Source organism: Egretta garzetta, unplaced genomic scaffold (genome assembly GCF_000687185.1).
Source record: "Egretta garzetta isolate BGI_Z169 unplaced genomic scaffold, ASM68718v1 scaffold687, whole genome shotgun sequence".
NCBI classification, from domain to species: domain Eukaryota; kingdom Metazoa; phylum Chordata; class Aves; order Pelecaniformes; family Ardeidae; genus Egretta; species Egretta garzetta.
Genome location: NW_009260396.1, coordinates 124424 through 138669, shown reverse-complemented (window position 1 = coordinate 138669; position 14246 = coordinate 124424). Strand labels below are relative to the sequence as shown.

The following is a 14246-nucleotide window of genomic DNA, read 5'->3' as shown; positions in this document are numbered from 1 at the left end:
CCTAACGGCGGGACGGCAGGGTGAGGGTAGCGGCTGGCCTCAGGGATCCTAAAGGCCCCTTCCAACCCAAACGGTGCTGCGGTTCCGACAGCAAAGGGCCAGGCGGCTTCTAATGTTGCCACACAACTCGCTGCTAAAGTGAGCCGCCGCTGATAGCAAATTAATTTTGCTGCCTTATGCTCCTGTGGAGCTCACGGTTCGGCCCCTTTATTAATCCTTACCAGCCAACACGAGAGTGGTTTGGGTTTTTTTTTTCTGTTTTCAACGTTTAACATCACGCAGGGAGGCACACAGAAGAGGTTTCTCCCCGCGCTCGCGTGCCACAAGCTGAGAGGTACGGGAGGGGACGTGGTTTAGTGGTGGGATGGCAGGGTTGGGTTAAAGGTTGGACTCGATGATCTTAAAGGTCTTTTCCAACCAAAGTGATTCTATGAAAGCTATCACGTACTGCTTTGGATGATCTCTTAGTCCATTCTGCAACGCTTTGCCTGTGTGCCTTGGGTTAATGGTGGGTGCCCCGTCGCAGAGTTTCTTGGTTCTCTCCCAGCAGGGCTGTGCTGACGACGCGGGGCAATGGCTGTGCAGATGCAGTTCGAAGCAAATGCAGATACGTCGGCAGAGGAGGAGAGCTTTGGACCGCAGCTCATCTCTAGGTTAGAGGTAGGCAAGGAGTTAGCTCTAGAGAAAGTTATCAAGAAATCTGCTGTGGTCTTTTTCCTTAAACATGAGTTGTATCTGAAAATTGGGCTGCTAAATTCTTACTTGTGCTCTGCCAAAAAAAGCAAACCGAAACACAAACCCCAACATGTTAGCAGTTCTGCCTGGTGTTACGTTGCCTTGCTGCATACCCTTTCCTAACGCGTGTTGGTCGCCTCCAGCATCTATGAAACCAAACAGAAGGCTGTCTTCTGCCTCTTCTGGGCCATCTATATGGTTAGTAGCTTATGGAAGCATTTAACTGGTAAAAGGATGTTATTTTCTATGGTTCTTTGTGCGTAAGTGAATAGGGAGGTAACGTTCAATCTAAACAGAGTTTGATCCAAATCTGATTAAGGCAATGGAAGGTATTCACTGGAAGTTGGGTTGAGGTATTTGTGCTTTAGTGTGTCTTTTTTTCTCCTCTCCCTTGCAGCAATGTGGTATAAATGCAAACGATGTGAAGAAACTAGAGGAAGCTGGATTTCACACAGTTGAGGCTGTTGCTTATGCACCAAAGAAGGAGCTACTAAACATTAAAGGCATCAGCGAAGCCAAAGCTGACAAAATCTTGGTAAGGGTGTTATGGAAAAGCTTTAACCCAAGATACTGAGGAAGTTTATTTCTACTGGCTTAAAGTGTTGCGGTGGTTTTGGAAGGTCTCCATTAATGCTATATGGAGAAGGGCAGCAAGGATGATTAGAGGTGTGACGTGACTTCCGATGAGAAGAGACAAAAACCGCTAGGACTGGGTTTAAAATGCAAAGAGGAAGGGGCTATTAGAAAGGTCTGTAAAAATCGTGGAAGGTAGGGAGAATATGCCCGAGGTGGCCATTATTTCTAGCTCAGTGTTCTTCGCGATAAGAAGGCTTGTGGTAAGCCTAAAGCAATGGAAGTACGTTTTCACACAGGTTGTAATTAAGTTATGGAACTCCTTGTCCTGAGACACAGTGGCCATCTGTAGCATAAATTGGCTTAAAAAGGGGCTAAGTGCAATGTTTGTGGGGTGGCGCTCAGATCAGGAAGCTCGCTACCTGCCCCCAGAGGGGCCAGCAGACAGAGGGTCAGTCCCCTGTTCCCTGACTTGTTATGCTCTCCCCAAGCATCCACTGCCGGCAGTTGTCAAGGCAGAGGATGCTGCGTGGTGAACAACAGCTGTGCTGGGTCAGTCTAGTTCTTCTGTTAGGTTTTTCTTAAGTGTGTTAATTGTGTGCCTCAGGTGTTCGCCGTGAGACCTGGGGACTGAGAGCGAAGCCTGAGCTGTAATCTCACAGCGTCTTCTGGTTCAGAAGGCAGAGTTTCTGCCAAACTAGTTCTCAGTTACCAAAATCTGACCTAGCACAATGCTTCGCCCCAATACTTGTCTTACTTTGCATATTTATTTGCTACGGGGAAGACAGCATTCCTAAAGGCCATGTGTCCATCCTAGGCATTTCAAGTTTCACAGGGACAGAACTGAACTAAAAAGGTGGGGGGACGAGCGGGGGAAGAGTTCCATAAAATGCACAAAATGGATGTTGAAGCTTTTTCTTTGAGCAGAATTTCAGTTCTGGTCAGAGGTACAAACTAATATATGGTCTATAAAATAAAACTTATGCATCAGATTATGTAGGTGCTTTTCCATTTCACAAAATAGGAAACTGCAGTGTTAATTACTAGAGGGGATAAATGAATGGGATGAGTGCCCCTTGCACTGCTTAGTTTGGTTGTCTTTAGGCTGAAGCAGCTAAACTCGTTCCGATGGGTTTCACCACAGCAACGGAATTCCACCAGCGAAGGTCAGAGATCATCCAGATCACCACTGGCTCCAAAGAACTTGATAAACTTCTTCAAGGTAACAATTTTATTTCTCTCTATTGATTAGCCTTTGTTACCGGTTTGTTTTGTTTTGTTTTGTTTTTCTACAAACATGATCCTTGGACAAAAACCCTGAAGAAGCACAAGTTCTGGTTAAACACCAAAGTTCTGCTCCCTTGTATCACAATAGATTTTCTTTTCAAAGCTGTAGAAATAGTTCTAAAACCTTGTAGTCACAATGCAGTACCCAGAGCTGTTCGGTTTGGATGTTTCTAGGTTATTCTAGTCTATGACCTTGTTCAAGAAAACAAAACCAGGTATTGTCTTCTCCCCGTTCCTACTTGTAATCCAGAAATCAAAACAAGTCGCCTCAGCTTTTCACAGAATCCCAGAATGGCAAGGGTTGGAAGGGACCTCGGGAGATCATCTAGTCCAACCCCCCTGCTAAAGCAGGTTCTCCTAGAGCATTCTACACAGGACTTCATCCAGGCGGGGCTTAAATATCTCCAGAGAAGGAGACTCCACAGCCCCCCTGGGCAGCCTGGGCCAGGGCTCCATCACCCTTAGAGTAAAGAAGTTTTTCCTCATATTCAACTGAAACCTCTTATGTTTCAGCTTGCACCCATTGCCCCTAGTCCTGTTGCTGGACACCACTGCAAACAGACTGCTTCCATCCTCGTGGCTTCTGCCCTTAAGATATTTGTATGTGTTGATGAGGTCCCCTCTCAGTCTTCTCTTCTCCAGGCTGAACAAGCCCAGCTCCCTCAGCCTTTCCTCGTAGGGGAGATGCTCCAGTCCCCCCATCATCCTAGTTGCCCTCCTCTGGACTCTCTCCAGGAGTTCCTCATCTTTCTTGAACCGGGGAGCCCAGAACTGGACCCAGTGCTCCAGGTGGGGTCTCCCTGCTTCCCAGCAGGTCAGCCCCCAGCCTGGACTGGTGCATGGGGTTTGACCTCCCCAGGGGCAGCACTCGGCACTTGCCCTTGTTGACCTTCATCATGTTCCTCTCTGCCCAACTCTCCAGTCTGTCCAGGTCCCGCTGAACGGCAGCACAGCATCTTCAGAAATACACTTACCTAAATTCTTATCTGCCACATGAGCAAGCCTCAGTTTGAAAACCAGTTTTTCCCATTAGAGTGGTGAAACTTTTAACCAAAGTGTTTATCTGAGTCTCTGTAAATGCAATACTTTATACATGGTCTGTTTGAATATGTGGCCTTTTAAAAATTATTATTATTTGTATGTGTGTATTTATTTATTTATTTTCCCTTCAGGAGGAATAGAAACAGGGTCCATAACAGAGTTATTCGGGGAGTTTCGTACTGGAAAAACACAGTTGTGTCATACCCTGGCAGTAACCTGTCAAGTGAGTAGTCCGCTTTATTCAAGTATTCCGACCACACTGCTTTTGGGTATTTGCTGACTTGGGCCCTTTTCTCAACCAATACAATGTGATGCATACAAACAGCTGCAAAGAACGCGAGCATTTGCAGCACCCTTGGTTGTATGCGCAGCTTTCTAGGAGCTTTTGTTTTGTGCTTAATCTGCCTGCTAGGATTACTTCAGCAGCAGTTAAGTTTGTGACGGTTTTTGTTCATGTTTGACGTGTTCTGTAGCTCTTTTGCTTTTTTTTTTTTCTCATCAGTATTCTGACAGCAAGATTTAGCACCTTAGCCTTGTAGCGTAAGCCTGGCTCTCTCTTGAGGTGCTCTGGACTGCAGAGAACCTTTCTTACCACTAGGAGCATTGAAGAGAGAGAAGAAACTGTTGGGTTCAGACAGTGCCTTTGACTAGCTGCTTTTTTTCCTAACATATCCTAAGCTTACTTTGCTTTACTTCTCTAAAAGCCTTCAGCTGGCTCTTGCTGTCAAACAGGAGATCAGTTTGGAGTACCCTTTTTTTCTAATCTTGCTATAAACAACCAACAATGTTTATTACTTTCTAGAGGTTGCTGTTTCATAAAATATTAGAGGCTTTGGGCTTAATCTGATCGCTTAGTTAAGCCCCTTACGCCCCTAACCTTACCAGCTCAAAGTTAAGCACCTGTCCTCTTATGTAGGTATCAGATTGAAAACAGCCATCCATCTTCTTGCTTTTCCCAGATAAATATGACTTTAATCACAGTCGCTTGGTGTGTGATTTATCGTGTGGTATCAGCTGAGGGCGTAAGGCAATAACTGGATCACTTGTTGGTACTTTATTCCGTGTTTGTTGCTTTGCTTTCCCTTTAGCTTCCCATTGACCGAGGTGGTGGAGAAGGAAAAGCAATGTACATTGACACAGAAGGGACCTTCCGCCCAGAACGTCTTCTTGCTGTGGCTGAAAGGTCTGTACCCGGGGTTAGAGGATGGTAGCTGAAGAAAGGAATACATTTACTCGTGGGACAACTTCATTAGTTAATGAGGACCTCTGTGTATATTGGCCTGTCTCCTTAAATTCATGGGGCTGTGCAGTAGGAATGGTCCCTAGAAACACCAACCAAGCAAGCACCTTTCTGTGTTCTAGCCGTCTGCCTACCCGCAGGCACGTCAGACCCCTTCATCAGCTGTAGTTCATAAAGTTTCTTGTTTTAGATATGACAGCAGCTAACGTCATTGCCCCCGGAATATGGTGTCTTCACTTCTTACTCGCATCTCTTTCAAATTCAGTTTTACTGTTAGCGAAATACATTCAAAGATTTTTTTCTTAAATCCTGCCAGTAGCATTGCCTTGAAACAAAGATCCCTTTGTAAAAAGGTTATCGCAACAGCAGGGAAAATTCTCGTTAGGAAATGTGAGAGCAGCCACTGACCAGTTGAAAAGCTGTTTTTCATCTCCTGCCTCTATCTCAGAATGTTCTGACATCTTTTTTTATACCAATTGGAACGTAAAACTTAATTACCCAAATAAAACTTCCGCTGTCTGCACAGAGATTCTGGTTAGACTTTAAAAGCCTGAAGTACTGGTTCTGTACGTTAGAAAAGGAGCTGCTTCTGGTCTTGTGAGTCTTGAGGCTTTCTCAAAACTGATTCTATGGGGCTTAGTTCTCCGTGGTCGTTGTTTCAATTAAATATCAAGGTATATATGCAACTTCAGTGAACTTGGGTTGATTTATTCATCTTGCGGTGCTTATCAATTGCTGAAATTGCATTGGCTTGAACAGAAAAGTAGCCTGGCGCTTTGGGAGGGGATGTGAAGCGTGTCGTACCTGACGGACGGAGGAGAGGAATTGTAAGGGTGCAGAATGCAATTATTCAGATTAGAATTTAGGCCTAAGCTTTAGGTTAACAATTTCAAGTTGTATTGTAGTTTTAAAAAATATTTCCACCTAGATACTGATGAGAATTTTTGTGTCGATAAGCTGAGCGCTTGCTTCTGGAGGTCGCAGGATGACAAACGCTGTTTCCGAGCTGCAAGGCTGGGCTGATTTGAATACAGTGGCTCAGGTGGTCTGCAAAGATAAAATCCATCGGCCTGCTTTCTACTACACTTTTGCTAGTCTGGTTTAGGTTCATAGTTTTTCAGGCTGTGTGGTTTTTTGGTTTTTTTTTTTAAAAAACCTTTTCAAAAACTTTTGTGTAAATTTCCCAGCTTGAAAAGCAACCAGCCTCTCTTCTACTGTGCATTTACAGAAGCAAGGTTTATTTGCCAAGTGACCGTGTTTCTTTCAAGCAGCCTTCAACTACACTTCAAGGCCTGGCTTATCATTATAGATGTTTGCTCTAAAGTTCCTTTGTTTTTACCCTTCGTCATGCCTCAGCATGTATTTTTTTTCATGAAGTTTTTTTTTTTGCCAAGACCCCATGTGACCTGTTAGGCAAAGCTGCCTGCCTTATGCTGCAGGCTGATGCCACAGCGTGGCTGCTTTATAACACCCTGCTGCATAGCTAACAGTCTGTATGGGGCCGAAACTTAAGTTTTAATTTGGTTTAACAAGGCTCAATTCTGTGTGCTTCAGGCGGTCCTGCCGTTCCTTTTGCCCTGCGGTGCTGGCATCGGTGGCTCTTAGGCTGTAGGCTGGCGCAGAGCAGTTGCTCGTGTGGTTTGCTGCAGGGCAGCATCAATTGCTGGTGCTGGAACAGCGGAGAGGACAAGAAGGAGCAGCTGGAAGCAGAGAGGATGAAAGGGCAGGGCTGCTGCTTTTCAGTAGCTCCATGGATTTATGAGGTAAGGCCAGCATTTATGAGCCTTTCCATGACTGTAGGTAGAAAAAAAATCAAATAGGATTTAATACCAAACTGGTATGGCGTGCTAGCCCACAAGAGGTGCTTCCTTTTCATTATAGAGGGAGATGATCTAATCAACATGCCATCCTAAATGAACGCAGGAAGGTCAAGTTGTTGAAAAATAGTGAGCTGAAGATTTGTGTCAGTGCTGGATTTGGATGGTCTGTTACTGAAAGGCAAAAAAAAAAAATCTTTGGAAGACATTTTACACAGGTCCTAGAGGTTAATTTGACAGATGTTTGCTCTGGAAACATCTGGTATTACTATTCCTCTCCTCTCCTCTCTCCCCGCAGCTATTGTGTAATTGTCCCTCTGCAGGAAGCCGTTTCCCTCACTTTTTCGCTACTGGAAGGGAATGTGCACTTCCTCGTCCTCTGGGGACAGTGCCAACTAAATCCTGTTAACTCCCTTTGAAGACGATTCGGTCTAACCCTGCTGGCTTTCCCTGCAGCACGTAGAGGAGCACTGCCACGTTCCCTGTCGCCAGTGGCTATTTGGCAACAAACACCTCTTGGGTGCTGAAGAGGAAGTGAAATGATGTTTGCAGCAGTCATAGGTTCATCCGTAAGAGGGTGTCTGTGCGTGGCTGTAGGCAGAGAGTGCTTCTTCCAGGCATCATCCTCAGTCTCTTTCTTCAGCTCAGCTAGGATGGAGGCCAACCATCTTTCAGCTCCGTTCTTGCTGTAGGCTACTGATTTGCCAAGTGTTTGACGAGCACCCTTGACCTTAATCGTGGTATTTCAGCGTGGTCTTGCTTCAAAATGCCAGTCGGGGTTGGCTGGTTTTCCCCTTCAAACCTAAGGTGCAGTAGAATCATAGAATCATAGAATGTTTTGGGTTGGAAGGGACCCCTAGAGGTCATCTAGTCCAACCCCCCTGCAGTGAGAAGGGACACCGCTAACTAGATAAGTAGTAGCCTAGTAAGGTTGGATTACTTGATTTATTAATAGCTATCACGTGCAGTTAACAAAATTAATTGGTAACTACGATTCTAAAAGTGTACTGTTCAAAGCTATGCTTAGCCTAGAAGTCTAATTTCTACAGGAATGAGGGAGGGAGACATGAGGTGTCCAGCTGTGAAAAGCAGAACACAGAAATCAGAAAGATACTTTAATTCATGTTCTTAATTTGATGTATTTTGGTGTGACTTGAATCTTTCAGTGATGAAAGTCAAGTTCAGCTGTGCTGGTGTCATTAGAGTTTCAAACTGTGTCATGGTCCTTTGCTGGAGAACCCACTCTGACCTGGCTCTTCAGGTAGAATCTAAAAAATGGATTCTGTGACAACAGAAAAGTTTTGCACTCTTCTCCCAGGACACCTTGTCAACTGACCGTGTGCTTGTGTCCGTTGATGGGTGCTTCGGCATTCAGGGTACCATCGATACGTGCGCTCCGTTTAATTTGCTTCACGCAGACATTTTAGGTATGCCTCTCCAAAGTGCCTGTATGCTCATGCATGCGGAATGGGGAACAACTGGGAAGAATTAGACAACTGCGTGTGGTTTCAGGCTCACAGAGAAGCAGCGACCATGAGATGGAGGAGTTCAGCATCCTGAGATAGGTGCGAGGCATTAAGCAGGATCGCAGTACTGGGCTTCAGGAGAGTGGACTTTGTCCTCTTCAGGGGTCGCTTGGGAGAATGCCCTGGGACATGCTCTTTGAGTGAAGAGGGAGGTAGGAGAGCTGGCTGATGGTCAAGGATCAGCTCCTCCAAGTTCAAGAGCGGTCATCCTGTTGAACAGGAATCAAGCAAAGGCCTGTATGGATGAAGGAGCTCCTGTTAAACATAAAACAGAGGCATGCAGGAGGTGGGAGCAGGGAGAGGTGACCTGGGGGGAATATAGAGGCACTGTCCGAGCCTGCAGAAATGGGGTTAGGAAGGCCAAAGCTGTCTGGAGTTGAGTGTGGAGTTGAATGTCAAAGGCAGCAAGAAAAGGTTTTGGTGTTCAGCGTGGCCAAACATTAAAACAGGTTGCCCAGAGAGGTTGTGGAGAGACTGGGCGCAGTCCTGAGCCACCTCCTGCAGCAGATCCTGCTTGGAGCAGGGAGGGGAGTCAGACTGGTTGGTCCACAGGCATCCCTTCCACCTTCAAAGAGTCCGTCGTGCTAAGAAACGTGCTGTAGTGTGAAATGAAAAATGGGAACAAATTACATAGGTTCTTTCTCATGGCAAAAAACATGACTGCATTTCAGATGCAAGGAGGATAATCAACTGGTTCTCCAAATTTTAAGGGATTGCTCAAGGTGCCATATAAATAATTGAAGTGCAAGATGTTGAATGTAACTATCTTTTTATTTATTATTATTTTGGTAGTAAAACACTGGCAGAGGTGTCGCAGGTGGAAGGCTGTTTGTCACGGGGGTTTGTTTAGCAACATACGGCTTTTGGAATATTCCGTCCCAGAATGGTAGCTTTCCTTGCCTGTGGCTTTCTTTTGGGGAAAATGTCTGCTGTTCTATTTTACCATTGTTTCTCAGCAGGGAACTAGTCTTTAAAAATGGTTTCCCACCATTCTGTTCTCTTTTCATGATCAAGTTGTGTTGCGGTTTCTGCTGTCTGTTTTTACCTCTAAGACTCTCCCAGGAACGTGAATTTTTATTCTAGCCTTCAGGTAAGCCCGCTAGATAACTCCCCTTGATGAAGTTGTCACTTGAAGGTTTGGTGTGGTTTTTTTTTCCTTTCCCCACTGATTTCTCCAGGTATGGCTTGTCTGGCAGCGATGTCCTAGATAACGTGGCATACGCTCGAGGTTTTAACACAGATCATCAGACCCAGCTCCTGTATCAGGCATCTGCTATGATGGCTGAATCACGGTAAGGCGACCGATTCAGATGGAGCGATGTTTGTGCCAGTACATATACATACCATAAATCTGCCTGGAGGTGATGAACAAGTGCAAGAGAACCACAGATTAAGAAATTGCAAAACATCCAAGTAAATGTTTACTTCAAAAATTAACTTTTTTTTTGAAATATCCTTGCTTCCTCCAGTGCTCAGCTCTTTTAGATCAGGTTTTGTTATTCTCAAGCTGGACTATGCTTTGGCATACCCAGGTAATAAGCTTGGTGTGTCAGCAGCGAGCCAGTACCTCTTGCTGCTGAAATCCCGGATGACAGCGAGTGACTTGAACTGCGACAGCCGATACGACTTTACAAACAAGTGCCAGCCTGAAAAATGATTTTAAAGATCAGTAGAATTGCTTTCAGAAATAAAGAGGGTTGATTGGAGCACGCCAAGCCCCGAAGAAACCCGTGCAGACAGCTTTAGTTTGAAACTAAGATCTACCGGCCCGCTTTGGAGGGCGGGAGGTGATGGTATGAGGTGTACAGGAACCTGTCCACAGAATATTTGTGGTGTCAAAACATTAAATTCTGGGCTAGTTTGTAAGAGCACAATAAACCTGAGTTTTTAATCATGCAGCAGCTTTCTTTGCGGTTACTGGGTTTTATCGTATAGTTGGCAACCTGAGCATTACAGATCAAGTCAGTGTTGTTAAAAGCAGTAATTCTGCTCATGAGCAGGTTGAGGGGAGCTTACACCCGCACCCCTATGCAGCCGTACAGTTTGCTGGGTGCTATCACACGCCGGTGGAGGCATTACTCATGCCTGGAAATGTTATGAGCAGGTTGAGGGGAGCTTACACCCGCACCCCCTGTGCAGCTGTACAGTTTGCCGGGTGCTATCACACACCGGTGGAGGCGTTACTCATGCCTGGAAATGTTCATGAGAACCTTGTACTTTACCTTTTGCAGATACGCGTTGCTGATAGTGGACAGTGCCACAGCCCTGTACCGGACAGATTACTCGGGAAGGGGTGAGCTGTCAGCTAGGCAGATGCATCTGGCCAGGTTCCTGCGTATGCTTCTTCGACTTGCAGATGAGGTAAGCTATGAGCTTTGCTTTGTTGTCTGAAGGACTGGTGATCGGTTTTCTCTTCTCTTACAGCTTAGCTATTTTGTACAAACGGCTTTCTGCCCACCCAGTGTCTACTTCCATTTTGTTCCGAGCACCGTGATAGAGTGGTTCAGGAAAGCAGGGAGGGCAGCAGGCGTGCATGTGTTTTGTTTTGGTCCCCCCTCCGCCTTTGTTCAGATTGTGGAAAATCAAATGCATTTGTTGCTTTTCTGCTGACAGTTTGGCGTGGCAGTCGTGATCACTAACCAAGTGGTAGCGCAAGTGGATGGAGCAGCCATGTTTGCCGCAGACCCCAAAAAACCCATTGGAGGAAATATCATAGCACATGCTTCCACCACGAGGTGAGAGAGCTGATTTCATCTTCCGTCTGCCTTGCGTTGGAAGGTTTTATGAAACTAGCAAAGTACCTTTTGCATTCTGGGTTTCTACCCAGCCTGTCGAGGGCAAGTCCAGCTGCTTCTCCACGCTGAATGCTACCCTGAGCCTCGTTAATCTGCAGTAAAACCGACGCAACATTTTCAGGTGTTCTTACAGCTCCGCAGCGTGCTGTGTTCATGTACTAACGTAATGTTTTCATGGCAATGATTTACTGAAAGCGGGCTTGTACGCCCTTTCCTATTTTGTTTCCTTCTCCCTATTAGGCTGTATCTGCGAAAAGGCCGAGGTGAGACCAGAATATGTAAAATTTACGACTCTCCTTGCCTTCCCGAGGCTGAAGCAATGTTTGCTATTAATGCTGATGGAGTGGGAGATGCTAAAGACTGAAGACTCAGCTTCATTTCCCGTGTGACCCAAGACCGGGTGTCCATAACCCAAGACCGGGCTCCTTTCTTCGTGGCACCTTACAGATGCTTTCCCCACTCAGATGCTGGCAGAGGAACCTCTTGTATTTCGGCACAGAGGTCCATCAGGTGAATACACTCTGAGACCCCTCTAGAGGGATCCACCCTCTCGGGCTTTGGGCACGTGTTAGCTTAGCGCGGTTTCTTGAGCGCGCTTTCGGAGGACTGTAGCTTTTGTATTTTCCTCACGGCTGTTGCCCCAGCTGGATTCTGCCAGTGGACATAGCGCAGTCAAATCTGAGAGTATGTGGCCATAGCTCATCACTTGGTGAATTTGAAGTAGCATTGGTGGGTTCGTCAAATGAGAAAAGTGGTGATTTAAATACTTAATGGATTGCTTTAATTATAAAATAAAGCGGGATGCTATTCCCCAGGAAGAGCTCGAGGCTATTGCTGGGACTGATGACTATCGCAGTCCGTCTTCTTCCTGTTAATTTTGGTTTGGATACTGCAACACGCTGGGTTTGGGGAACTGTTAATTTACATTTCAGTGTTTGGGTTTTTTTGGTTTTTTTGGTTTTTTGTTTTTTTATTTCACTCATTCTCTGTGGAAATCTGCTTTTAATAAAAAGGACCATGAAAGTGTTGACGACATCACAGGTTTCTGGGGTTCAGCCAGGTGTTAATTCAGACCAGGGCACATTTCATCTGTGGGTAGGGAGACGATGCATAAGTCTCAGCCTGGATTTTTTTTCCTCCTCATGCTAATGAAACATCATCTGCTGGATTTGGGCTGTGCGGTGCAGCTGTCCCCATGCCCTGTTAGGGGTCTTGTAAGAGGTTTTTGAAGTTAGAAAGGTTCTTTAACATTATGCAATGTTTTTTTGTAAGCGAAGATTTGTGAGCTACTCTAAACTTGATTAAAGAGAATAATATCCTAGTGGTGGTTGGCAGCAAAAAATATTTTCCTCATTCTTTTTCCCTGGCACCGTTTTTCTGGGACAAACAATGCAGAATACAGAAGGGTGGGATCCAGCCGCCTCTTAGTGGCTAGCAGGCGTCAGCTACATTTATTCAGGTGCGTAAATGCCTCTGCTATATTGACTGCTAAATCTGATGGGATGGCAAGTTGTTTGCTGTCTTGTTTCTAGCTGAACGCCTTTGTTCTTAAATTCTGCGTAGCCACCCAGTGCCTGCTGTTCTGCTCGCAAGGTGGGCCCAAAGGGCCGCTGCTGTCCCCGTTGCCTGCAGCTGAGGTTCAAGCATCAAAACTCGCATTAGAATGTTAACTAGGGGATTAAATTGGGGTGGGGCTCCTCGGGAAGCAAGGGGGATGTTCAGTCTCTTTAGCGACAGAGGTTCGGCACATGCTGGCCCTCACCCTACCCGAGTACAACCGTGATCGCTGTCACCTGACATGACCAGTTCTAAGATCCCGTTGTTGAACCTTTTTTTTTTTTATAATTTTTTTTTTTTCCCCCTTTTCAAAGCCTGCTTAGGAGTTTAAACAACTAAGATCACATCCGCAGCCCTCGCTGGTCACTGATTTTTCCAATAGCCTGCAGCGCTGCTCTCAGGGTTGTAGCCTTGAGGGGGAGAGAGGAAAGGTGAAGAAACTAGGAAATATTTGTTCCTCTCTAAGCTCTTACAGGGCCTAGGCTCTGAGCTGGAGGGTGGTTTTGTTTCTTTTAAACACAAGGACCTTTTTCCAAAGTTCTTTCTCTTCTTAGGACGTTCCTGGGGCAGCTGCCCGGGCGTGTATTTCCACGCAGGGTTAAGTTGCTTATGACCCAATGCTGCGAAACGCTGATTAAATAAGCTTATTGTCAACAAGGCTTTAACCTCAAGGGCTGTAATTAATATCCCTTTAGTAAACATCCTTCCTGCTCTCCCCTTGAAATACTTCTCTTAGTGTTTCCCCCAAAGTTCCTCTCCGGGCAGTGGAATACTGTTAGAAATCACATTCGCTTTTAAATTCTGCAGGGTTTGTGTGTGTGTTTGCACAATCGTCTGGCTCACGTTCACCCGTTTGAACCCGTGTCTAAGGCTGATGAGGAATTTATAACCGAACCCAAACGTGTGCAGCTCTCTGTCCCTCGCTCTGAGCTGCCCCTGCCCCTACCAGAGCCCGACAGAGCGCGGTTTGATAAATTAAAAGGACACAGCCAGAGCCTGCGGTGCTCTGTTCCCATGTTTCCCTCGGGCGCTGTCAGCCCCCTACCAGCTCCCAGCTTTGCAGCACGGGTTCGTCACCAGTGGCGCATCTGGTTTGAATTTCCAACAGAGCTGGTGGCGCCCTTGGCTCCACAACCTGTGCCTTGCACACGAATTAAAACCCCCTCGCAGTACGCACGCCCAGCACAGAGACCCCAAGGAGCGAAGCAAGGCTCCGGGGGGGAAGGACACGAGCCTGAGGGCACATCGAGAAGCATTCCCCTCTTTGCCTTAGCCCAGAGCAGCCATGGCTCCCTGCGGGCTGGCGGCGTGGCCCTGTGTGGAGTCAGCTGGCATTTCCCCACCACCCAGCTTTAGAACCAAATGCCAGATTTTTTTCAGCTGTGGTGGTGCAAGCATAAAGCGCTGCTCGGTGGCTGCACTTCTGCCTCTTTGCAAATGCAGGAGCCCGCCACGGGGCAGTGGCGCTTCCCTGGGATGTGGTCTTAATTACGGGGAGGGTTCTTCGTTAAATCATAGAATGTTTTGGGTGGGAAGGGACCCCTAGAGGTCACCCAGCCCAACCCCCCTGCAGGAGCAGGGACACCTTGAACCACATCAGGTTGCTCACAGCCCCGTCCAACCTGGCCTGGAATGTTCCCAGGGATGGGGCCTCCACCCCCTCTCTGGGCAACCT

At 46.5% G+C, this 14246-nt stretch overlaps 1 protein-coding gene across 3 annotated transcripts in view; it reads left to right on the top strand.

Moving 5' to 3' along the window:
* The first annotated feature begins 285 nt into the window (after positions 1-285).
* The window catches only part of RAD51 (RAD51 recombinase), a 15290-nt gene continuing 1329 nt past the window's right edge, over positions 286-14246 (top strand). The window contains exons 1-11 of one of the 3 annotated variants that reach the window (XR_004842557.1): positions 286-334; positions 548-660; positions 1133-1270; positions 2413-2530; positions 3768-3859; positions 4725-4819; positions 9398-9511; positions 10451-10580; positions 10833-10954; positions 11255-11524; positions 12410-12684. Coding sequence is in view for 1 of the 3 variants with exons in the window: in XM_009643063.2 (XP_009641358.1) it covers positions 574-660; positions 1133-1270; positions 2413-2530; positions 3768-3859; positions 4725-4819; positions 9398-9511; positions 10451-10580; positions 10833-10954; positions 11255-11378 (1020 nt within the window). In the remaining 2 variants the exon portion in view is untranslated. Of the gene's footprint in view, positions 335-547; positions 661-1132; positions 1271-2412; positions 2531-3767; positions 3860-4724; positions 4820-9397; positions 9512-10450; positions 10581-10832; positions 10955-11254; positions 12231-12409; positions 12685-14246 lie in introns of those variants that run through there. The other 2 variants (XR_004842558.1, XM_009643063.2) reach the window with 2 other exon arrangements.